General features: G+C 46.5%; 1 protein-coding gene across 3 annotated transcripts in view; it reads left to right on the top strand.

Moving 5' to 3' along the window:
• The first annotated feature begins 3,568 nt into the window (after positions 1-3,568).
• The window catches only part of SLC12A6 (solute carrier family 12 member 6), a 103,381-nt gene continuing 79,926 nt past the window's right edge, over positions 3,569-27,023 (top strand). For 2 of the 3 annotated variants that reach the window (XM_063913469.1, XM_063913468.1), the window contains exons 1-2: positions 3,569-4,137; positions 4,679-4,951. In XM_063913469.1, coding sequence (XP_063769539.1) covers positions 4,717-4,951 — 235 coding nt within the window. In that variant the 5' untranslated portion in view covers positions 3,569-4,137; positions 4,679-4,716. Of the gene's footprint in view, positions 4,138-4,678; positions 4,952-21,650; positions 22,252-27,023 lie in introns of those variants that run through there. The other variant, XM_063913470.1, reaches the window with a different exon arrangement.

Raw genomic sequence — 27,023 nt, 5'->3', positions numbered from 1 at the left:
CTGCAGAATCCTGTATGTGATGTAAAAACAAGTCAATGTCACTCCTATCCATGGCCCTCATTCCGAGTCGTTCGCTTGGTAAATTTAATCGCATCGCAGCGATTTTCCGCTTAGTGCGCATGCGCAATGTCCGCACTGCGACTGCGCCAAGTAAATTTGCTATGAAGATAGGATTTTTACTCACGGCTTTTTCTTCGCTCCGGCGATCGTAGTGTGATTGACAGGAAATGGGTGTTACTGGGCGGAAACACGGCGTTTTATGGGCGTGTGGATAAAAACGCTACCGTTTCCGGAAAAAACGCGGGAGTGGCTGGAGAAACGGAGGAGTGTCTGGGCGAACGCTGGGTGTGTTTGTGACGTCAAACCAGGAACGACAAGCACTGAACTGATCGCAGATGCCGAGTAAGTCTGAAGCTACTCTGAAACTGCTACGAGGTGTGTAATCGCAATATTGCGAATACATCGTTCGCAATTTTAAGAAGCTAAGATTCACTCCCAGTAGGCGGCGGCTTAGCGTGTGCAATACTGCTAAAATCGCCTTGCGAGCGAACAACTCGGAATGAGGGCCCATAGTATCTAATTCCTCAAGTAATGTGCCTGACCACTTTACTATGGCTTTAGAAATCCACGCACAAGCAATAGTGGGCCTTAAAGCCACGCCTGTAGCAGTGTATAGTGATTTGAGCAAAGTCTCAATCTTGCGGTCAGCCGGCTCCTTTAAGGCGGTTGAACCAGGGACAGGTAAAACCACCTTTTTAGACAACCTAGATACGGAAGCGTCTACTATAGGTGGGTTTTCCCACTTTTTTCTGTCCTCTTCAGGGAAAGCAACGAGAATTCTTTTAGGGATCTGGAATTTTTTCTCTGGGCTTTCCCAGGATTTTTCAAACACGGAGTTTAACTCCTTAGAAGCAGGGAAGGTAAGGGAGGATTTCTAATTTACTGTAAAATAAGATTCCTCTTCTTGCTCAGGTACCTTCTCGGAAATATGCAAAACATCCCTAATTGCTTCAGTCATTAATTTCACTCCGTTAGCGAGGGATGCATCCCCCGCTGCATATCCCCATCACCGTCCCCTGTATCAGAGTCGGTATCAGTGTCAGCTTGCATTATCTGGCAAGAGTACGTTTTTGCGGGTATGGAGGTGGGTTTTTAGACGAAGTAGTGGGTGCTGAATACGTCAAGCCCTCTACAGATTTTCTCAAAAACTGTGTCTCCCTTTCAATATGTGACACCCTAGTTGAAATCTGGGATATCATTCCCCTTAAAGAATCCACCCATGGGGGTTCGGATTCAGACGGCTGAGACAGTATATTGGAGTCCTTAATACATGGCATAAACTCCTCAGAAGAGAAACACTCTGCAACACAGGACAGAGTCCTTGGACATAGTAATGTGGATATACACTTACACCCCCCCCCCCCCCCAGGAAAATGTCAGACACAGTTTTCCCCAGAGTACCTTCAGAGAGACACAGAGTATACGGAGCCAGCCACACAGCGCCCCTGTAGGCAGGTATTATGATAAAAGCCCAGCACTGACTAACTAATAGGATAATTATTATTATCACACTCCCCCCTGTCTATAACATCCTGGTATAGGTATGGACATCGAATCACGATGGTTTGCAACCATCAAAATTTTTGTTCTGATGTTAGTGGTTTTACCATTCGATGGCGGCATTCCGATGTTTTCTGCCATCGAATGGAAAGAATTTGATGGTGTTCCGATGGAATACTGGAAGATGCACTGCCTCTTCTCCTGTATTGCTGCTGTCCCTGCGTCGGGGAAACAGCTGTGTGACCTATTGGAGGTTGTCTCTGTGCCTCCAACAAGACGCTCTCGGTCCCTCCCCTCTCCCAGGCTGCTGCTAGGCAACAGAGCAGATTGCTTGCTGTGATTGGCTCTCTGATACTGTGAGAACCAATCAGGGCACAGCTCTTGACACTGTAGCAGCAGCAATGAAGAGCCTGGCTGTATCACTCTACTCACTGTCCGTGGCGTCAATTCAGATAGCTGGCAGCGGCATCACTTACTGTAGGTTACTATAATGGTGGCTGTATCCATGCTGAAACCGCTCCGCCTCCTCTTGTAATAGCCTGTCTCCGGTCTGGGCCCCTCCCTCAGTACTACACCTAGCCCGCCCTCAGTCTCACCTCCAGCGCGCCCCCACTAAGCAACTGTGCGGCCTATTGCGCATGCATGAACTAAGAAAATTGCGCATGCGCAAACATCGCAATGGATTTTCCATCGAATGCTTTTAATGTGATGGTTAACTACCATCACATCAGAAACATTCGATGGCGGAAGCCCATCCACGATTCGATGATGGACTTCCGATGTCCATCCCTTCCCTGGTACCGCAGAGGTATAGCTGGAGTTATGTGGAGGGCAGCTCTCCCTGTCAGCGTCTTGTTCCTATGATCTGCAGGGAGAAAATGGCGCTGGTGAGTGCTGGATCGCTGAGAAGAAGCCCTGTAATGGCACACGGATTCCCGCACTTATTGTTTATGCTGGCCTGAGGATTTGTGTGTGTTAACAGCGGGATTAGCCCCTGTTAACTATGTGACCAGTTTAGGGTATAATGCACTGGGTCAGGCGCCCCTCAAGTGCTGCATGTGTATGCTGCTGAGCCTTCCCGGAGCGCAGCCTTGTCAGCGCTGTGCTCCAACCCTTGTGCCGCCATACCCGCCGGCGACCCGCTAACCGGGACGCGGGCGCTGTACTCACCACTCTTCTTTCTTCTGGCTGTTAGGGGGTGGCGGCCGTGCTGCGGGAGTGAGCGGTCGCCTCATGGGCTTGCGATCAGCACCCTCAGGAGCTCAATGTCCTGTCAGCGGAGTAGAGAACCATTAACGCTTGAGGAAGTTAGTTCCTACTCCCCCCTAAGTCCCACAAAGCAGGGAGGCTGTTGCCAGCAACCTTCCTGTAAAACAACAAACACTAAATTTTAATAAAAAAATAAAAGGAAGAAAACTCCTAGGAGCTCCCCTAGCTGTGACCGACTCCTCCGGGAACATTTTCTAAACAGTCTGGTAGGAGGGGCATAGAGGGAGTGGCCAGCCCACACTATTAAACTCTTAAAGTGCCAGTGGCTCCTAGTGGACCCGCCTACACCCCATGGTACTAAATTGGACCTCAGCATCCTCTAGGACGACAGAGAAAAACAAACAAACAAACAAACTGAGCAACAACAAAGTATTATACTTTCACTTTAATATCTGCTCCTTTCGTCCCATATAAACATCTTCCTGAAAGAAAAACGAGAGTGTATATAATAAAATAGGTAGGGAGAGTAACCCATCCTTTCCCCGCTATTGGACGCACACACAGACACACAGTATGTGACACTGTACACTGTTGCACTGTACATGATCTGTGCTGCCCCATCCTGAACGGTAGCACAGCAGCACATCCCTCCAGCACCCTATGCGCCCCACAATGACGAGAGCGAGCTACGCGCGCACACCTGACCCTTTATTCTGAAGGCGCGCACACGCTGAACATGCACCGGCTGCGCGCGCCCTAGTGACTGTCCTCCGGCGCGCGCACGCAGTACTATGCAACATAGCGGCTGTGCGCGTCCACGTCCCTGCAGCCTCTCTCTCTCTTTCTCTGCTTCGTCTCTCTCCCTCCCTCTCTCTCTCTCCTCCATCTGCTGTTATTCTCTTGTTCTTGTTCCTTTTTCTGCCTTTGCTACACGTACCCACCCACCTTCCCCCTTACTAACCCCTGCGCCTTTATACTAATTACCCTTCTTTCCTCATTCGTAGAATATTCCCATTTACACGCCCCTACCCTCCTAATATACTGAACACTCCACCTCCAAATTTTATTCATTCCCTGCCATCATTTGCACATATGAGAAAACATATCTTTGCTGGTAGCTCATGCTTCCTCCACATTCATCACTTTCTAGGTTATTGCTCTGCCCTGATTGTAGTCTCCTGATAATCCCAGCCTGTCACTAGTCTCTGTGACTTTCTCTATTCTCTGTCATCCTTCTCTATTGCTCCAAACTGGATTGTGCGGCACAGAGGGTTCCTTCTTCATGCAATACAATATTCTGATTCCGGGATAAAACTGTGGTTTTGCTGGTTCCTGTCTTGCAACTTCCTTTGTAGTGTTTTTCTCTTGGTAAATACAATACTTGTCATTACTGTTATCATTATATCCGCCTGAGTTTCTTGTGAGTGCGTCTCAGAATTTTAAGGATGTTTTCTTTTTTTATACTTGAATGCTATACTGACTTATACTGTGCTTTTATGTTTTGTTAGCAGTCTGGGTTTTCTTCTGCCTTTTGGCATCCAAATATTAATTGATATGTTTATAAATACCTGGATATGACTATAGATACCTCTACGTATATTCAGGCCTTGACTGACATTATATAGCAATTGTGACATTTGATTATTTCATTGTAATGCACAGAATATATGGTGGTGAGGGTGGCCGTGAGAGATGGGTATTCTATAGCGCTAGATCTGTCTTTCTCTGCTTCAACCAATATTTCTTGGGATTACTGTAATATTATCTTTCACAAATGGTGCTTGTACAGTGTCTATGGAATGTAGAAAGTTTTATGCATTTTCTATAAGACGATCCTGTACAGTATGTGCATATGGTATTTGAAATGTGTTTTTAATTCGAGCTAAAAACTGACATATTTCTTGGGTAGGTGGGAAAGTGGCCGCGCAAAGCGAGGAGCTGGCGCCAATGCCTCCCAAAATGGCGTCTGTGCGATTTACGGTTACCCCAACCAGGATGGATGATTTGGGGGGAATATCAGACACAAGCCCAGATCTCAGCTCTTCTTCCCGTGTACGGTTCAGCTCTCGAGAAAGTGTCCGGGATGCGAGTCGTAGTGAAGCATACAGTGACAGCTCATTGGCCACCACTGCTGTGGATCCAGCTAGCGAGAGGACCTCTAACCCAATGGACACTGGAGAAGGTAGGAAATGCTGTGACTAGTATAATTATAAGATTAGGACTAAAGATGGTGGATTTATTTTGCCACTTGACCATGGTGCATGTGGCATAACTAGATAGTCACAACCATTTCACACTTGGACCAAGCAACTAAATCACAATGATGCCTGTTGGTGTTGTCAGCATATGACCACCCTCTGGCCTACTAGTGTCATGTGCAGGGCTGTCTTAACAGCATTGTAGTCCCTGGGCAAAGCAATGCACTGGGACCTCTACCCAATCATTTACTGGAAAATCTAAAAACATAACTTACCCCTCCTGAGGTCCCGCACCGTCTCTCCACTTGCCTCCTTAAGGGCCCCATACACTTATGCGACCACATGTCGCAGGCGATCACCCCGGCAGCCTGCCGGGGGTCAGGATCGCCCAAGATACATTGTATGCTGTCCTTTTGCATATGATGTATCTTGGGCGATCCCAGCCATGCCCCCAGGTCGGACCTGATTGAATGTGCAACACATTCAGTCTGGAGGATCCGATCCGATGCTCACGGGAACGCGCTTCGGATCGGAAACACCTCCAAAATGCCTGATTTCATCCGATATATCGGGCCGAATGCCCGAAATCGGATGAAATCAGGCATTATCGCCCTAGTGTATGGGGCCCTTTACAGCGAATGGCTGTCAGCATTGTGATTGGGGGATAGCTCCAGCCATCCATCATTCACTGTCTGGCTGCAGGCTAGGAGGTAGGTAGAGAGTGCTGCTTGGCCATTCTGATTGTGTGTAATGCACATTCACAGAAGCCTGGTAGCATTCTTTACTAGCCTCCCAAGAAGCCCCAGAGGCACCAGCCCGACTCTACTTAAATGCCCCTAGAATCGTGAGGCCCTGGGCAGCATATGGCAGTAGTAAGCATATTTGTCATTACAACAAGGTTTTCCACTTTTTTTTTCTCATTACATATCCCAAAAACCTATGCTTACAATGTACCGCTTGTTGTATGGATGTGTAATAACCTGAGGATCATTTATAACTACTTATGTGTACCGTAACTGTTCATTGTGTTCAGGACAGCCTTTTTTGGGGTTTATTTAAGTCTGCACTGCAGTGCAATGACAGAGGCAAAGTGTCTGAAGTGACCATTAAGGCCCATACACACTGGGCGATTTTGAGCTGAAAGCAGATCACTTTTGGTGTGTTGAGCTGCGTTCAGCTCAAAGCCGCCCAGTGTGTATGCCCCAGCGATGAGCGGTGATGCACGCTCCCGCTTCATCGCTGGTATTACCAGTAGATGAACGGCGGGGTGAGCGGCTTTCCATAGCGTCCTGCTATGGAAAGCCGCTCACCCCCGCTGACATCGCTAGGCAGAGGGGAAAAGCTCCTAGTGTGTATGCACTGAGCGCTTTTCAGCCCAGCGATGTCAGCGATCATCGCTGTTCATACACGCTGGGCAAAAACGCCCAGTGTGTATGCACCTTTAATGTTTTGGGGTTTGGGAGAAAGACAGAAAAGAGAGAGCGAGAGAGAGAAACAATAGTGTGGGTCCTGGGGAAGGGGGGGGGAGAGGTCACTGAGGTCTGTAGAAGAAGAATTAGAGAATAAGATAGCCAGGAAGCACAGTGTCTATCACTAGGACAATAGTAAGCATACTGTTCGCTATACTATGTCACTGATATGTGTCAGAATTGAGTCAAAGTGAGAGTGTCATGCTCAATGCCAGATTAACAAAGGGGCAGCCGCCCAGTGGCTCCCACACATATCTACATCACCAGTGTGACTGGCACTATGGCATATGTAAACTGGGGTTTCTGTGTGGCATAATGTGAGCTGGGGGTACTACAGTGTGTATCACACATTTGTGGAGCTGGGAATATTTGCAGATTGTAACAACATCACTAGCACATCATGTTGACAATTTTATTGGTAGGGGCCCCAACCAGTTGATTTCTCTAGGGCCCCAAAAACAGTAATCCAGCTCTGACCATATTTCAGATATGCTGGTGACCTGAGTTGTGGTAATAGTAAGAATACTGGTTATATAAGCCAGTCTGTACATGTGCCGAGCGCTACCAGTGACCCATGCAGTGGAGGGTGAATTTGGAGTGTTCTAGGTTGCAGCCAGATGCTGTGTTTATCAGTACACCCTGTTAGGTAATTGTAAAGGGAGAAGGAAGTAAGGATGATCCTACATCTCCGTGGATGTGACCTCTTTGGCAAGTGAGCTTACACACTGCCAAACACTAGTAATTTAAAGGCATTACCACTGTATGTGGTACAGTAAATTTTTATTGGTGCATTCCCCGCAACATACATTCGAAGCTTTGGGGAATACAACTAACTATTACTGGTTACATCTCAAGTGTATCTTAAACCTGTTTCCCCTTTCCCCCTCACAAATTGAAGATTTAGTCAGGGTAGTTCTAGTTTCCCACTCTGATACCTACAGTTGCTGGATAAAGTCCGCGTTCCAATCAATTCATTGTTCTTTTTTTTTTTTTTTTTTTATTGAGTTTTTTGAATTACAGTAGGTCCTAAGTAATGTAGTTATTCAGTTATTGACGATGACGTCAGGTACTGGCGTTCCAATGATTTCTCAAGCACCTCATGAGCAACACCACTGCAGATTTCTCGCTGCACCTCTTATGTCGTGTACACGCTAAACGGTATGTGTACTCGGCCATCGGCACAACCAATATGACGATATATTGACCTGCCTTACACACTGAGCGATACATCGCACAATCACGCAATATATAGTTCACGTCCGCACTACCCTGGGACAACCTGGCAAACGACCTGTGGGAGCGCATGACTGACAATACACACTAGACCAATGATTGGGAACCTTGGCACTCCAGCTGTTGTTGAACTACACATCCTAGCATGCCTTGCTACAGTTTTGCTATTTGGCCATGCTAAAACTGTAGCAGGGCATGCTGGTATGTGTAGTTCAACAACAGCTGGAGTGCCAAGGTTCCCCATCACTGCACTAGATGATGTGCCCGATATGTCGGTCAGATCCACCAGATCGGACGACATATCACCTAGTATGTACCAGCTTTAGAGTTGTGCAGGAAAGTCTGATGTTTGGTTCCTGTAACTATTTGTACATGCGCAGCCTCACATTGGGGGAAATTCAGTTGTTTTTTCATGACCACAGCTCCCATCTACAGTGACAGATTATATTCAGTTGTGCCTTTGGGTGCAAATGCCATGTCACGTCCAAATGCATCGGGATTTGCCCTTTAAAGCATTCAATCCCATGCAATCTTCTGGGTGCACTGGCTAAAAGCAGACTTTGGCCAGAATTGTGCTCAGGTGCAAGCAGAGATAATGGTCACCAGCAACTGAATAGCTCTTGGTCATTTTAGATGGGAGCTGCAGCAGAAAACAATTTAATCCCCCCAATAAGAATATTATGGAGGTTAAAGTGCATACACATGGAGTGATATGGCTGAGCGATTTTGACTATATAGTCAAAATCGCTCAGAAAGTTAGTGCATATCGCTCTGTGTGTACACAACCAGTCCCCGCCAGGTCGCTATCGCTGCTAAAAATAGACTGTACAGGCAAGTCAATTTCTACTAGGTCGCTGGAAAAGTGAAAACACCCCCCTGTTTAAATAAGTTGGCCAAAATCGCGCATAGCCAAAATCGCTTGCACACTTAGTTAAAATTGCTGGTAAAGTTAGTCAAAATCTCCTACTGCCAGTTCAAGGATAATCGCTCAGTCAAAATCACTCATAGTCAAAATCTCTCAGTGTGTATGTACATTTAGAGAGGAGTTCCTTGGAATTAAAGTGAAGCAGTCCGAAATCCTACAGTAATCTACAGGCTCAGAGTAGTTAAAGTTTTTAATTTGACAAAAAAATGTAAAACTGAGAAACCTAGGGCCAAATGTAATCGAGTGAGAGTTTCAGAAAGTGAGAGATTTGGTAAGGTTTTTCAGTTTTTTTTTTAAAGTGGCAATCATTTACACTGCAAAACCAGGTTGATCTTGCTGTGTAAATGATTGCCATTTAAAAAAACAAACTGCAAAACCTTACCAAATCTCACACTTTTTGAAACTCTCACTCTATTATATATGGCCCCTGGGCTTGTTTGTAGGTCTTTGAATGAGGGAAATTATCAGAGATGGGCAGTACAGTTTAGAAATGTAATATTCCTTTTCACTGAGGACACGGGAAATTACAGAGTCGGACTCTTTTCCACTGCCACAAATCCTAGGTTGATGCATGGTCACATGCAAAAACACAGTATTTTTATGTCAGTGGAAAAGGGGTATAACATTTGCGATGTCCCAGCTTGTGAAGCCACTCAGATGCTGGACTGACAGGTGTATGTGTTGTGAGTTCTGGAGGGTTGGCGGTTATGTAGACGACAATGATGATGATGATTATGAATATTAGCATCTGATTGGCTGGTTTATGATCGACCCCCAACTCACTGTTGCAGTCAGTTCACATTACCGACTGCTACAAAAAGGCCACACTCATATACACACACTTACACAGGAGTACACACACAGTGCTATGCCAGTAATACATGCACACAATGATATGCATGATGCACATACACACACTAGTACTGAGGGGTACATACACACTGCTACTTCAGGTGTACATACACATAGTTATATGCAAGATGTACATACACACACTGGTACACCCACACTGCTTCTGCAGGTGTACATACACACAGACACAGTGATATGCATGATGTACATACACACATTGCTACACAGGAATACACACACAGTGGTATGCATGGTGTACATATACACACTGGTACACAGAGGTACATACACACACACACTGGTGCACCTGCCATAAATACTCCTCATCTCTGCAGCTGGGTACACTGGTATTCCACAGGGAATAACATTGGGGTGTAGAGTTGGATCTTGATATGAGGCACCAACAGGCTAAAGCTTTGACTGTTCCCAGGATGCAATGCACCACCTCCTCTATAACCCCGCCTCCAGGCACTGGAGCTCAGTTTGTAAGTTGGTGCCTGCAGAGCAGGCAGCTAACAGGTGGGGCTGCGCTAGGCAGCCCTGAAAAGAGCTTTTTTAGTAGACTTCAAGGGCCGCAGCACTTTTATGTCAGTTTGACATTCTGCCCTGCGCCTCCATCACCTCCCCAGCAGTGCTGCATACTCCTGCAGCCTGGTTCCCAGGTACTTGCGGCGGAGGTGCACCGGACTTCAGGCACACACCGCTGACGCTCTCCTGGATCGCGTGGCTGCACATCAGGGAGGAGGTAAGAGGGTCCCCCAGGTGAGACCCGCAGGTTAATCGCAAGCCGGTCATGGTGCCAGGAGACGGACTGCGCCGCTGGCGTGGACACTGTACTGCACTATATTCACCACGGCAAGGGAGCACAGGTCGGATTTACTGAAATTTGTTTGTTATAGGCTCCAGAGTACCCGGTGGTGAGGACCAGCATAAGGGATAATGTGCTGACCTGTAGCCCCTTCCCCAGCTCCGGGCACCGTCTACTGCTGGTGTTCATGCCCTGGAGCTGCTTTTCACTCTCCCTCACTCCCTGACTGAGATCTTGGTGCTATCTTGACTGCAGGGCTCTGTCTCCTCTGTAATGCTGCCTGCCTCACCAGCGCTGTGCTTTTACAGATACTTAAGTATTCTATATGTCATTTCTCTAACGTCCTAAGTGGATGCTGGGGACTCCGTCAGGACCATGGGGAATAGCGGCTCCGCAGGAGACAGGGCACAAAAAGTAAAAGCTTTTGGACCTAGGTGGTGTGCACTGGCTCCTCCCCCTATGACCCTCCTCCAAGCCTCAGTTAGATCTTTGTGCCCGGCCGAGAAGGGTGCAATCTAGGTGGCTCTCCTGAGCTGCTTAGAAGTAAAAGTATACTTAGGTTTTTTTTATTTTCAGTGAGTCCTGCTGGCAACAGGCTCACTGCAGCGTGGGACTAAGGGGAGAAGAAGCGAACTCACCTGCGTGCAGAGTGGATTGGGCTTCTTGGCTACTGGACATTAGCTCCAGAGGGACGATCACAGGCCCAGCCATGGATGGGTCCCGGAGCCGCGCCGCCGGCCCCCTTACAGATGCTGAAGCAAGAAGAGGTCCATAAATCGGCGGCAGAAGACTTTCCTGTCTTCATAAGGTAGCGCACAGCACTGCAGCTGTGCGCCATTGCTCTCAGCACACTTCACACTTCGGTCACTGAGGGTGCAGGGCGCTGGGGGGGGGCGCCCTGGGAAGCAATGAATTTACCTTATTTGGCAAAAAATACATCACATATAGCTCCTGGGCTATATGGATATATTTAACCCCTGCCAGTTTTCCAGAAAAAAGCGGGAGAAGAGCCCGCCGAGAAGGGGGCGGGGCCTATCTCCTCAGCACACAGCGCCATTTTTCCCACACAGCTCCGCTGGTAGGAAGGCTCCCAGAATCTCCCCTGCATCCTGCACTACAGAAACAGGGTAAAAAAGAGAGGGGGGCACTTATTTGGCAAAATAACAGATATAAGCAGCTATAAGGGATAGACACTTATTGTAAGGTCGTCCCTATACATATATAGCGCTCTGGTGTGTGCTGGCAAACTCTCCCTCTGTCTCCCCAAGGGGCTAAGTGGGGTCCTGTCCTCTATCAGAGCATTCCCTGTGTGTGTGCTGGGTGTCGGTACGTGTGTGTCGACATGTATGAGGAGGAAAATGATGTGGAGGCGGAGCAATTGCCTATAATGGTGATGTCACCCCCTAGGGAGTCGACACCTGAATGGATGGCCGTAATTAAGGAATTACGTGACAGTGTCGGCACGTTACAAAAAACTGTTGACGACATGAGACAGCCGGCAGCTCAGTTAGTGCCTGTCCAGGCGTCTCAAACACCGTCAGGGGCTATAAAACGCCCGTTACCTCAGTGGGTCGACACGGACCCAGACACAGACACTGACTCCAGTGTCGACGGTGAAGAAACAAACGTATTTTCCAGTAGGGCCACACGTTACATGATCACGGCAATGAAGGAGGTTTTGCACATCTCTGATACTGCAAGTACCACGAAAAGGGGTATTATGTTGGGTGTGAAAAAACTACCCGTAGTTTTTCCTGAATCAGAGGAATTGAATGAAGTGTGTGATGAAGCGTGGGTTACCCCCGACAAAAAACTGCTAATTTCTAAAAAATTATTGGCACTATATCCCTTCCCACCAGAGGTTAGGGCTCGTTGGGAAACACCCCCTAGGGTAGATAAGGCGCTCACACGCTTATCAAAACAAGTGGCGTTACCGTCTCCAGAAACGGCCGCCCTTAAGGAGCCAGCAGATAGGAGGCTGGAAAATATCCTTAAAAGTATATACACACATACTGGTGTTATACTGCGACCAGCAATCGCCTCAGCCTGGATGTGCAGTGCTGGGGTGGCGTGGTCGGACTCCCTGACTGAGAATATTGATACCCTGGATAGGGACAGTATTTTATTGACTATTGAGCAATTAAAAGATGCATTTTTATATATGCGAGATGCACAGAGAGATATTTGCACTCTGGCATCAAGAGTAAGTGCGCTGTCCATTTCTGCCAGAAGAGGGTTATGGACGCGACAGTGGTCAGGTGATGCGGATTCAAAACGGCACATGGAGGTATTGCCGTATAAAGGGGAGGAGTTATTTGGGGTCGGTCTATCAGACCTGGTAACCACGGCAACGGCTGGGAAATCCACATTTTTACCTCAAGTCACCTCTCAACAGAAAAAGACACCGTCTTTTCAGCATCAGTCCTTTCGTTCCCATAAAGGCAAGCGGACAAAAGGACAGTCATATCTGCCCCGGGGTAGAGGAAGGGGAAAAAGACTGCAGCAGACAGCTTCTTCCCAAGAACAGAAGCCCTCTTCCGCTTCTGCCAAGTCCTCAGCATGACGCTGGGTCCTTACAAGCAGACTCAGGTACGATGGGAGGTCGTCTCAGAAATGTCAGCGCGCAGTGGGCTCACTCGCAAGTGAACCCCTGGATCCTGCAAGTAGTATCTCAGGGGTACAAATTGGAATTCGAGACGTCTCCCCCTCGCCGGTTCCTGAAGTCTGCTTTACCAATAGCTCCCTCCGACAGGGAGGCGGTATTGGGAGCCATTCACAAGCTGTACTCCCAACAGGTGATAATAAAAGTACCCCTCCTACAACAAGGGAAGGGGTATTACTCCACACTGTTTGTGGTACCGAAACCAGACGGTTCGGTGAGACCGATTTTAAATCTAAAATCTTTGAACACTTATATCAAAAGGTTCAAATTCAAGATGGAATCACTCAGAGCAGTGATAGCGAACCTGGAAGAAGGGGACTATATGGTGTCTCTGGACATCAAGGATGCCTATCTCCATGTCCCGATTTGCCCTTCTCACCAAGGGTATCTCAGGTTCGTAATACAGAACTGTCATTATCAGTTTCAGACGCTGCCGTTTGGATTGTCCACGGCACCCCGGGTCTTTACCAAGGTAATGGCCGAAATGATGATTCTTCTTCGAAGAAAAGGCGTATTAATTATCCCTTACTTGGACGATCTCCTAATAAGGGCAAGGTCCAGAGAACAGTTAGAAGTCGGAGTAGCACTATCTCACGTCTGCTGTTCCTAGGGATGATTCTGGACACAGTCCAGAAAAAGGTGTTTCTCCCGGAGGAGAAAGCCAGGGAGTTATCCGAGCTAGTCAGGAACCTCCTAAAACCAGGAAAGGTGTCAGTGCATCAATGCACAAGGGTCCTGGGAAAAATGGTGGCTTCTTACGAAGCGATTCCATTCGGCAGATTCCACGCAAGAATTTTTCAGTGGGATCTGCTGGACAAATGGTCCGGATCGCATCTTCAGATGCATCAGAAAATAACCCTGTCTCCAAGGACAAGGGTATCTCTTCTGTGGTGGCTGCAAAGTGCTCATCTCCTAGAGGGCCGCAGATTCGGCATTCAGGACTGGATCCTGGTGACCACGGATGCCAGCCTGAGAGGCTGGGGAGCAGTCACACAAGGAAGAAACTTCCAGGGAGTGTGGTCAAGCCTGGAGACTTCACTTCACATAAATATACTGGAACTAAGGGCAATTTACAATGCTCTAAGCCTAGCAAAGCCTCTGCTTCAGGGTCAGCCGGTGTTGATCCAGTCGGACAACATCACAGCAGTCGCCCACATAAACAGGCAGGGCGGCACAAGAAGCAGGAGGGCAATGACAGAAGCTGCAAGGATTCTGCAATGGGCGGAAAATCATGTGATAGCACTGTCAGCAGTGTTCATTCCGGGAGTGGACAACTGGGAAGCAGACTTCCTCAGCAGACACGACCTACACCCGGGAGAGTGGGGACTTCATCCGGAAGTATTCCTCATGATTGTGAACCGTTGGGAAAAACCAAAGGTGGACATGATGGCGTCACGCCTCAACAAAAAACTAGACAGGTATTGCGCCAGGTCAAGAGACCCGCAGGCAATAGCTGTGGACGCTCTGGTAACACCTTGGGTGTTCCAGTCAGTGTATGTGTTCCCTCCTCTGCCTCTCTTACCCAAGGTACTGAGAATTATAAGACGGAGAGGAGTAAGAACTATACTAGTGGCTCCGGATTGGCCAAGAAGGACTTGGTACCCGGAACTTCAAGAGATGCTCACAGAGGACCCGTGGCCTCTGCCGCTAAGAAGGGACCTGCTTCAGCAGGGACCCTGTCTGTTCCAAGACTTACCGCGGCTGCGTTTGACGGCATGGCGGTTGAACGCCGGATTCTGAAGGAAAAAGGCATTCCAGATGAAGTTATTCCTACCCTGATTAAAGCTAGGAAGGATGTAACCGCACAGCATTATCACCGTATTTGGCGAAAATATGTTGCGTGGTGCGAGACCAAGAAGGCCCCGACAGAGGAATTTCAACTAGGTCGTTTCCTACATTTCCTGCAAACAGGACTGTCCATGGGCCTAAAGTTAGGGTCCATTAAGGTTCAAATTTCGGCCTTGTCGATTTTCTTTCAGAGAGAATTGGCTTCATTTCCTGAAGTTCAGACTTTTGTAAAAGGGGTACTGCATATACAGCCTCCCTTTGTGCCCCCAGTGGCACCTTGGGATCTCAATGTAGTTTTGGGATTCCTAAAATCACATTGGTTTGAGCCACTTGCCACGGTGGAATTAAAATATCTCACATGGAAAGTGGTAATGTTGTTGGCCCTGGCTTCTGCCAGGCGAGTATCTGAATTGGCGGCTTTATCCTATAAAAGCCCTTACCTGATATTTCATTCGGATAGGGCGGAATTGAGGACTCGTCCTCAATTTCTTCCTAAGGTGGTTTCAGCGTTTCACCTAAACCAACCTATTGTGGTGCCTGCGGCTACTAGGGACTTGGAGGACTCCAAGTTGCTGGACGTAGTCAGGGCCCTGAAAATATATGTTTCCAGGACGGCTGGAGTCAGGAAATCTGACTCGCTGTTTATCCTGTATGCACCCAACAAGCTGGGTGCTCCTGCCTCTAAGCAGACTATTGCGCGTTGGATTTGTAGTACAATTCAGCTTGCACATTCTGTGGCAAGCCTGCCACAGCCAAAATCTGTAAAAGCCCATTCCACAAGGAAAGTGGGCTCATCTTGGGCGGCTGCCCGAGGGGTCTCGGCTTTACAACTTTTCCGAGCAGCTACTTGGTCAGGGGCAAACACGTTTGCTAAATTCTACAAATTTGATACCCTGGCTGAGGAGGACCTGGAGTTCTCTCATTCGGTGCTGCAGAGTCATCCGCACTCTCCCGCCCGTTTGGGAGCTTTGGTATAATCCCCATGGTCCTGACGGAGTCCCCAGCATCCACTTAGGACGTTAGAGAAAATAAGATTTTACTCACCGATAAATCTATTTCTCGTAGTCCGTAGTGGATGCTGGGCGCCCATCCCAAGTGCGGATTGTCTGCAATACTTGTACATAGTTATTGTTAACAAAATCGGGTTTTTGTTGTTGTGAGCCATCTTTTCAGAGGCTCCTCTGTTATCATACTGTTAACTGGGTTCAGATCACAAGTTGTACGGTGTGATTGGTGTGGCTGGTATGAGTCTTACCCGGGATTCAAAATCCTTCCTTATTGTGTACGCTCGTCTGGGCACAGTATCCTAACTGAGGCTTGGAGGAGGGTCATAGGGGGAGGAGCCAGTGCACACCACCTAGGTCCAAAAGCTTTTACTTTTTGTGCCCTGTCTCCTGCGGAGCCGCTATTCCCCATGGTCCTGACGGAGTCCCCAGCATCCACTACGGACTACGAGAAATAGATTTATCGGTGAGTAAAATCTTATTTTTAGACAGTGTTAGTTAAGAACAAGTGTACTGCTATCTGAATATTTGGTACAAGTATTCTGTGATATACATCCATAGTGTTCATTCTAGGATTTTTCTAGGGCAGGGTGCTGATCATTGAGGAGGGCACATTTTCATTTTGAAGGGCACATTTTTGATGTGACTCTTTGCGCACAAAGCATAGCGCATATGTTTATAGGTTTTTTTAAATATATATTTTCCCTTTAATGTATCATTTACTGCTACATACATATAGGACGCCCATGTAACACCCAACATCTGTACTGAGAAAAATACTATATTTGTCCAGTCTCCTTGAAAGTAGATAATAATAAATGTCTCCTCCACTGATGAAGTAGTTATAATCCCTATGTGTTATAAAACAGAAAACTTACAGTTAAAATATACAGTATAAGTACAAAATAAAAGTCTGTTCTTCTACTAAGGAAATAGTGTAAGCAGTACATGCTCACTGCTTACCCTGTTCTTTCCCTCTATATAAGAGTGCTGTGTTATGCAGACAGCCACAGCAGTGATGCCATTTACTGTGCCTCCTCTGCCATCCAGTTCATTAAGGATAGAAATTGTTTCCAATTTCAGAGGTAGGCAAGGAGTAGATAACTACATTGTAACATGCACTCTGTTGCATTCTGTATACAAGGAAGCTATTTATGATCCTGCAGGGTGCACTGAAAAAGGGCAGGGTGCTTTTCCACATTTCAAAAATGGCCAGGGTGCAGCACCCTGCTGAAACAGCCTAGAAGGAACACTACATCCAGTATCTGCTGTGCATTGTTATATCTATACTCATACATAGTTATATGTAAATTACCAGTCCAGTGCAGTTTTATTGTTTATATGTAATAACTTCTGCATTGTACATCCCTTGGATCCCGGACTTGGCAATAATAAAGGACTTAGGGGTCTATTTACTAAACCTTGGATGGAGGTAAAGTGGACAGAGATAAAGTACCAGCCAATCAGCTCCTAACTGTTATTTTTCAAACCCAGCCTGTGACATGGCAGTTAGGAAGCTGATTGGCTGGTACTTTATCTCTGTCCACTATATCTCCATCCAAGGCTTAATAAATAGACCCCTTAGGGCAGACCTCGGCAAAGTACGTCCCGCAGGCCACATACGTCCCTTTGCCAATCCCTGTCCGGCCTGCTTATTTATTCCAGTCACAAGGTTTCCCCCCCTTAATCTCACACACATGGCACCCGCGGCTCTCCGCCCACATGCTCCCTACACCACACACTGTGCTGTATCGCTAGGTCATAAAGACCCTACGATGCAGCTTAACAATTGAGGCCCAGTGACTGCCTGCGAGTCGCAAGCTACAGAGCCGCAGTGCACGGGCAGTCACTGCCGGCGGTCCCTAGCAACCAGTGCCTGATGACGTATATCCCGTGGGAGACGGCTTTGCCCTGTCACTTCCTGCTTAAACTTCGGGGTGCTTTAGAGATCCCGTCAGACCGGCATCCAGGGTGAGTCTTGCAGCAATGGGACAGCAACCCGTCATACAGTGCACATTACAAGCCAATAGCAGAAAAAAATTACATTAAAAAGTAGGTTTGTGCTTTTATTATATATTGAGTATAATTAAGTTCAAGTTATCATTGGTTCAGCCCTCCAACACAGTCCAGATTTTTCATGTGGCCCCCTATAGAAATTAATTGCCCCCCCCTTCCCTGCCTTAGAGGGTTATTCAGAGATGAATGCAGATGGCTGCATACGCAGCCAGATCTGCGTTCATCTGTGCACATGCTGCGTGCCGTCCAGCACAGGGCAACATCACCTCTTTTCACTTTTAGAAGCTTTAGTAAATTTACCCCATTGAGTTAAATCCATTGTATAGATACAATACGTATTGTACAATCATAAAGCACACATTAAGGTTTATAAGAATAACAAATGACCAAAAGACCACAATGGGATAAAACATGCATAAACAGAGCAATAAAATACTGTAATTAAAACTAACTAAAAAAGATATAAGAATTATTAAAGGAAAAGGGAGGAAGGTGGGGGGGAAATCAAACAGAAAAAGGTGATAATCAGCATTGCAGTGGATCAGAGGAGCAGTCGCACAGAGTACAAGGCTGAACAGGGCTCACCATAGCCGGGACCAAGCCAAGCACCACAACACAATAAAGTTCGATAATAACCTAAGCAGGTAATGACCCGTGTATGATAAGGTATATATGAGCTCATGGTAGTTTCCTATATAAATACCAGGGGGTGGTTTCAAAGGGTGGTCTTCAGGTGGCCGGCTGTCGGGATACCGGCGCACAGTATACCGGCGCCGGAATCCCGACAGCCGCATACCGCCACTTTTTCTCCCTCTTGGGGGTCCACGAGCCCCCTGGAGGTAGAATAAATAGCGTGCGCCACCTTCCCCTACAGCGTGGCGAGCGCAGTGAGCCTGCAAGGGGCTCATTTGCACTCACCACGCTGTCGGTATGCCGGCGGACGGGCTTCCGGCGCCGGTATGCTGGTCACCGGGAGCCCGGCCGCCGGCAAACCCTACTACACCCGTATCAAATACCTTCAATCTTTTACTGTGTGGAGCAATCAAGTGACTCAATCTGTAAAAGGAGTGCACTCCAGTCTTGATGTGCCATGATTTAATGGCACCTCAGCACAAGGACCACAGGCTGCCAGCGTAAATTTAACATTGGTTGTTGCCAGAGTTTAACAGACTGAAGAATCTCATGAATCTTTATGAGATACGGATGCTGAATTTAGTTGATTGTGCAATGCTTTCCTGATACCCCTTCTCCACTGCTGCTAAAACCCAGATTATTACTGTGAGAACATGGGTCGCGGCTCAGTGGAAAAGGGTTAATCTGAGACCAGTGATCTGAGAATCCAACCCGGCTATCTTGCAGGGTTGGTTCCGGAAAGGACACGGATTAAAGACAGTGTAAATGGGTAAGCGGGTCATCCGACCCAGCTCCTGTTTACAGCATGGGGAGATTCACGGCGGGACATTGCTTCCTGCAGCATTGACACATGTGGGGGCAGGTGCAGTGGGCAGAGCCTCATTCTCTACTGTTGCTGAGAGACGCCATCCCCCACTGCCCCCGTGTTCCATTTAAACTGCTCCGACCCAGGAATAACCTGGGTTGGAGCCATGGTAGAAAAGGTACGCTCCTGGGTCTGACCCAGTTTGGTTCTGTGCTCCAAATCTTGAGTCAGACCCAGGACTTAGGTGGAAAAGAGGTATGAGTTACATCTGTGGTTGCTTATACAGTAGGATCAGTATTTATCTGGACTTCATTTTATGAGTTTTTAAGATACGGAACTGTCACTGCTGGTTACACTGCCAATTCATTTCTGCATAGGAACCAATGATTCCCGTGCTATGCTGTGCTGTGCTGTGTTAAAGCTGATTTCACACACGGGTGAAAGAAAATGCTCTAAAAATATTGGCCCTCATTCCGAGTTGTTTGCTCGCAAGCTGCTTTTAGCAGCTTTGCACACGCTAAGCCGCCGCCTACTGGGAGTGAATCTTAGCTTATCAAAATTGCGAACTAAAGGTTCTCAAAATTGCGAAAAGACTTCTCTGTGCAGTTTCTGAGTAGCTCGAGACTTACTCTTCCAGTGCGATCAGTTCAGTGCTTGTCGTTCCTGGTTTGACGTCACAAACACACCCAACGTTCGCCCAGACACTCCTCCGTTTCTCCAGCCATTCCCGTGTTTTTCCCAGAAACGGTAGCGTTTTTACACACACTCCCATAAAACGGCCTGTTTCCGCCCAGAAACACCCACTTCCTGTCAATCACATTACGATCACCAGAACGAAGAAAAAACCTCGTAATGCCGTGAGTAAAATACCTAACTGCATAGCAAATTTACTTGGCGCAGTCGCACTGCGGACATTGCGCATGCGCATTAGCGACTAATCGCTCCGTTGCGAGAAAAAAATAACGAGCTAACAACTCGGAATGACCCCCATTGTTTGTATAAACATGGCCTAAGAGAGTTGATAAGCATATGTGAAGAGTGGTGCTTAAAATCAGCACAATAACATGTATTTATGTCGCATACTCTGCAGAGCTTTATAAGTATTTACATGCAAACACATGTCCCGGAAAATGGATTATCAACTAATTTGTTCATTAAAGCAATAAAGAAAGAACAAATGTCTCGCCAAACAGGTGTTACGAGGAGCTCGTCCGTTTACATCAGCTGCTTAATAAGCACAATTTGTTTTATTTCTGATGTACAACAGAGAACTGTATTTTGATTTTGAGTAGACTAGTAAAACAGGATTGGTGTGCTATGCAGAGTAAATTAAGATGCATTGTTCTTTTCAAATGCAACTTTATTGCAAGATTTCAGACATGAATAGATGAAATTACTGTGTTTTGTGTAGTTACACATTTAGTCATATCTTCAATACGCGATCAATTTTGCTAACCACATTTTCAGCATGTTTTCCCTTGGCCCACTGACACCGCAGATTAAGGGAGCAGTCTTTCTGAGCATTGTAGGGCTATACATGTACTTTAACTTTATCTGTTGCACAGGCCTTCCACATATTTAGTTATCAATCAACGTATATTTCTTTAAAAGGAATTGCTTTTGCAAGAAGACAAGGCCATTATTCAGTACAAATCTGTAGCTGACATTCTAATTGATTAATAAGAATGATCTGTATTTTTTTGTGTCAGCAACAATCCTATATAACATAGAGTGTGACAGTACCTGTGGTGATGTAAAGACAGTCACTGTACATGTACATTCATTCACACAGAACTACTCACTATCGCAATGGCTACTGTCCCTTTTGGGGTTAAACTTGGATTTAATGACCTGTGGTTATTATACAAACTCCATTTACATACATATATTAAGCTGTAGTAATAATTTATAGCTGTAAGATTAGTTTGCATTGCATTACATTGCTTTATATGCTTGGTAATATCTTATACTGTTTAGTCAAGGAGTCTTCCATCCTTAGAGAGAGTGAGATCTAGCACTCTCTGGAAGATGGCATGGCAGTCCTCAGTAGTGATACCATTGTGAGTACAACTGACTAAGCACGCAGTGTTTGGCTGCGTTCAAAGTTGTTGTAAATAACATCCAATCACACCATTATCTGTGCCTGCCCACACAGCTTCTATTAGGGTGACCCCGGGTTATGTGGTTAATCCTGTTATGTTGTTGCTATGACAGATGAAGTTATTGTACATTTATGAGCCACACCCCTGGCTGGAAGCAGTTTATGGGAATGTTTTAATGACAGACGCTCAGCTTTGCACCTATTGTACTGCACAGAGGAGCACACGAGAGCTACAACCCACCACCTACTGCTTGCAGCATGACTTCACAGTACCTTTAGTTGTGGGTCAGGTGTTAGAGGGAGGCAGGCCTTAAATACCTGTGTAATTGTCCTAGATACTGCTGCAGCTAGCTGTGACTTTAAGAGCATGCACCTCCCACTGGGATAGGAGAAGAACATGTGACAGGGAAGCGCTGATAGTGAGCTTGTCCCAGAAGGGAGAAAAGGGAACAGAGTGTACAGGAGGCGAAAGCAGAGAAAAAAAAGTTTTGCTAATAGATGAAAGCAAAAAGGAGTGAGATAAGCGTTCCAGGGCAAGGGGTATAGAGAGAACAGCTGGAGGTGCAGTCAGCAGCAGCAGGTCCAGCATGTCCTGAATGCATACTGTTAAGCAAGGCAAAGCTGGGAAGGTTTGGATGAATGCTGAAAGGTATCCATGTTAAATAGCTAGCCATAAGCCAGGCAGGAGACGTAGTTATGCTGAAAGTTGTAACGTCACAGGAGAGGATGGGAGTTTGAAGAAGACTGAGACAAAGATGAGAATGAATGGGACAAAGAATTAAGTAATGGGCAATCTATAACTACTGGGTAAACAAGATACTAGGAGAGGCTGAGTAAAGAAGGAACGGTAACAAGAAATAGTAGTGGACACAGCGGTGAGACATGCCACATTTCATCGTCACTAAAGTACCCGACGATGAGGATCAAATTGAGGGGGCAAGCTCCAATTCCTATGGAGGAGCTGGAAATGAAGACTTCGAGGAAAGTGGTAAGTGTCTGGGACACATACACACATATCTTACCGTGGATGATATGAAGTATGAATCACAAAAGGCATCCCATCACTGTGACCACAATAGAGCCAGCTACTGATGCAAGCAGGGCCTGTAATGTGCTGTTTCCATGTCTGTAATAATAGTTTCCAGAGGTTACATAGTAAGACATATGAAATGTAATTTCAGTAGCTTAAAGGCTCATTTTGCTTAGAACACAAGTTGCAACCTTTGCATTTGTAAATGGTCCTGATATAGAGGTGGATGTAATGCAGGCAGCAAAACGCCACATCTCGGCACTATTCATGCAGTAAAATGTATCCAGATTGTAGTTCTACAGCAGTACCTAAAAAATAAGAAGAAGTAGACCCTGACAGCATTTTGTTTAACATTTGTGATCAGCTTGATACATAAGGAAACTTGTTTTCTTTCTTGAAGTTGTCCATACTGAACTAAAATACCATGAGATAACATTACTAACTGAACCTTTCAGACCTACAACACAAATGAATGAGCCTAATTAATCTGAGGCAGTCATTACATGAACAGCCAATTAGAGTGTATTTCTCATGTTACACATGCCAATCAGGCACAGGCTGCTCTGATTGGTTGATTGCATACTGACCTTTTCCTTCCACTACTCTAGTAGCAAATGTCAGTCTCTTCGAGGGCTGGTTGCTTCTGGAACCGGGAGTACTTTTTTTTTTTTTTTTGCTGGCCCTATTTCTCTAGTGATTCTGGCCCTATGCTGGGGCTGGATTGGATTTATAATAGGGTTCCCCACTCTGCAGGTGTCTTATTACAGTGTGGCCTGCCGAACCTGGTTTAGCTTAGTGATCGTTGCCTCTTTTGCAGACCCATTTGCTTTACAGTTGTATTTAGATGGGGTGTGGTATGTAGGGTCGACAGTGTCTAGGTCGACCACTATTGGTTGACAGTAAGTAGGTTGACATGGTTTCTAGGTCGACAGGGACTCTAGGTTGACATGACAGAAGGTCAACATGAGTTTTTTTCACTTTTTTTGGTGTCGTTTTCTCCGTACAGTGACTGGGAACCCCAATTAGTGCACCGTGTCCCCTTGCATGGCGAGCGAACTTCGGGCACGGTGCCATTCCCAATTGTAGTCCACGTGGATCGTAAAGTATGAAAAAGCTAAATAAAAGGTGAAAACTCATGTCGACCTTTTGTCATGACGACCTAGAACCCCTGACTACTTAGAAACCATGTCAACCTACTTACTGACCTATAGTGGTCGACCTAGACATTGTCGACCTGGAGACCGGATACCATTTAGATGATATGAAGGTAAGCAATGTTGCCAGCAGTGGGACGTCCATACTATATTTGCTTGTATAAGAAGAGGTATTAGTTGCAGGAAGACTAAAGTTATATTGCAACTAATAAAAACCTTACAATGAGTAATATTGACAGTTTTTTAGGCCCTAGCTTCAAAAAAGAAATCAATAAAATGAAGAACAAAAAAGGTGCATGAGCTGCATAACTAAACTTATCAGGTAAGACTTATAGGGCGGTTTACAATTCTTTTCACCCCCTTCCACACTGTTCTGTTTCTGCTGACGGGTGTGGTATAATTATTTCAGCTCACTTCCCCCAGGGTAGCGAGGGCGCCCCAAACCTTTACGCAGCTAAACCTGATGGGCGCGATATACGCGATAATGGGGATCACTTTAGAAAGGAGATTGGACGTGATATATAATTTGAATACCGCCCATAGAGTTGAACAAATACAGCTTAGGGGACAGAAGGAACGGAGGTCATATGATCGGAATATTCAATACATATTAAATTAGCAATAGAATTTAGGAAAGTAGTTTTTTTTTTAAAATGAGAGGTTTACCAGAGGGGACACGCTTGAAATTTGACAGAGGAAGATTAAGGGCCTAATTCAGACTTGATCGCAGCAGCTAAATTGTTCTCTAATGGGCAAACCCATGTGCACTGCAGATGGGGCAGATATAACGTGCAGAGAGAGTTAGATTTGGGTGGGTTATATGTTTCTGTGCAGGGTATATACTAGCTGCTTCATTTTTACACTGCAATTTAGATTTCAGTTTGAACACACCCCACCCAAATCTAACTCTCTCTGCACATGTTATATCTGCCCCACCTGCACTGCACATAGGGGCTAATTCAGACTGGCAGTCTGAAGTCCTTGCTGGAGTGCGCACACGCAGTGGCCGCACTGCGAGTGCGCTTCGCGGGAGCGCAGTGAGATGCTAGCAGCATCTCAGGGCTGCGATCGCCTCTGCCTGATTGACAGGCAGGGGCGGCATGGGGGGTGCCAACGACGATAGAATGCCGATGGTTGGGCGTGTTCCGGACATTGCAGGCGTGTCCAGAACACAGGGTGGGAGCGGGCTGCGGCGGCTGTGTGACGTCACACGCAGCCGCTGCGACCCAAGAGCTGCACTGGCAGGGAGCTACTCGCCAGGTACAGAAGCATCGCCGCCATGTGATGCTTTTGCACCTGTAGGGGCGGGGAGGGGTGGGGCCTGACATGCGGGGCAGACTAGTCCTGTGCCGGGCGTCCCCTGCATGTCAGCGCAAATGATCGTAGATGTGCTAAATTTAGCACATCTACGATCAGATCTAAATTACCCCCATGGTTTTGCCCATTAGAGAACAATTTTGGTGCTGCAATCAGGTCTGAATTTGGCCTAAAGTTTAGTCTTATTTCCTTTTCTTCCATTAAGACAGAGGCCCTCATTCCGAGTTGTTCGCTAGCTAGCTGCTTTTAGCAGCATTGCACACGCTAGGCCGCCGACCTCTGGGAGTGTATCTTAGCTTAGCAGAAGTGCGAACGAAAGGTTAGCAGAACTGCTACTAAATAATTCTTTGCAGTTTCTGACTAGCTCCAGACCTACTCCTAGATTGCGATGACTGCAGTCCGTTTAGTTCCTGGTTTGACGTCACAAACACGCCCTGCATTCGGCCAGCCACTCCCCCATTTCTCCAGCCACTCCTGCGTTTTTACCTGACACGCCTGCGTTTTTTAGCACACTCCCGGAAAATGCTCAGTTACCTCCCAGAAACGCCCCTTTCCTGTCAATCACACACCGATTAGCAGTGCGTCTGGAAAGCGCCGCACGAACACCAGCAAAACTACTACGTTTTGTGTTAAATAACTTAGCGCATGCGCTCTGCGTACCATGCGCATGCGCATTTTCCACCTAATTGCTGCGTTGCGAAAAACGTCAACAAGCGAACAACTCGGAATGACGACCAGAGTTTCTCTTAGAACCAATCCTTACCTTAAGTCAAAAGGCAATCGGGACATTGTATTCCCCATCTTAGGGCAGGATAATTCTCTTTGTTGTCTGGACATTGTAAGAGCTCTGGTTCTAAACAGAACATTGCAAGGTATATTGTTGTGGTAATTCACCAGACTAAAAGCCCCAATACATCAGCAATCGATTGGGGCAATTTGCAGACAATTGTGCACAATAAAATCTGATTGAAGATTCAGACCAAACATCGATTGGGATTGTTAAATCAGGTTGTCCAACATGTTGGATTTCACAGATCAATTGGGGCTGGAATGTAAGCTCTCACGACCGGGGCCCTCTTCCCTCATGTGCTTATTCTTTCTCTTACTTTAATAATATTCAACTGCACCAAATCCAGCAGTCCTCTGCCACCTGATACTTATTCCAGTGTCATCTGCTGATGTAGCTATGTTCATTTACCCTGTATTTGTCCTATATTGTCTTCAACTGTAAGTTGCTGTTTTCCTGTTTTGATTATTTGTTCATGTACTCTGTAATTGGGCGCTGCGGAACCCTTGTGGCGCCATATAAATAATGGATGATGATAATAATAATAATAATGGTAACAATCAGCAGATTTGCAGACCATTTCTAGTAAACTGATTGTCACGTCTCTGTTTGCTGAAAATTATCTGCAAATCACTGAAAAATATCTGTAATATATGGGAGCAGATTGGTGGATTGGGGAATCTTTAAATCTTTTAATTGGGAAACCTGTCCCACATATTCAGGGACAGGTTAGCCTGTCCCTAAATATGTGAGAGTGTCTCCTCTGCTGAGGATTGTGCCAGGCCACCTGGTCTTACATGCATACCTTCACAAAATCCTGCAGATTTCTGCTTTTACATCTAAAGATGTCAGTTTTGGGTCTTTGCTGCTGTGCACAGTGATTTCTCAGCATAACATCCCTTAAGGTGGGGACACACGGTACGATGTGCACCCACCGAAGCATCGGGTGCTCCTCGGGCCGACAGATTGGGCAGCCATACACACAGAGCGAGCCGCTGCAAGACTGCCAGCTATGCCCCCCGCATAGCACTGCATGGGATCGGAAGCCGCTTCCCCTGATCTTTTGAACAAGTACAAAGATAAGGGGAAGGGACAGATGACCCCACGTGAGTGCGCCATGTACGATATTGTGCATACTCGCGGAACAATTGGTCATCCGATCGATCGGTAACACCCGATTGTTGGACAAATCGTTCTGTGTGTATGCACCTTTAGGGGCAGCATTTCCAATGTCCCCAAGCTGGTTGCTAGAGAAAATTAGATTTTTGTACTTACGTTAAATCCTTTTCTCTCAGGCCTTTGCAGGACGCTGGATACCATACCTTTGTGCTCTTTGCTTGCATTTTCTGTTATTCTTTATTGTTTTTATCTAGATAGGATTGTTGTTCTCATTTGAGAACGTTGTTTTTCTCCTCTCACTCTTGTTCTATATTCTTGGCCTGTCCTTTGGGAACACATACTGATGTTCCCAG

This window comes from Pseudophryne corroboree, chromosome 1 (assembly GCF_028390025.1).
Source record: "Pseudophryne corroboree isolate aPseCor3 chromosome 1, aPseCor3.hap2, whole genome shotgun sequence".
In the NCBI taxonomy this organism is placed as follows: domain Eukaryota; kingdom Metazoa; phylum Chordata; class Amphibia; order Anura; family Myobatrachidae; genus Pseudophryne; species Pseudophryne corroboree.
This window is presented reverse-complemented; position numbering and strand designations above follow the sequence as displayed.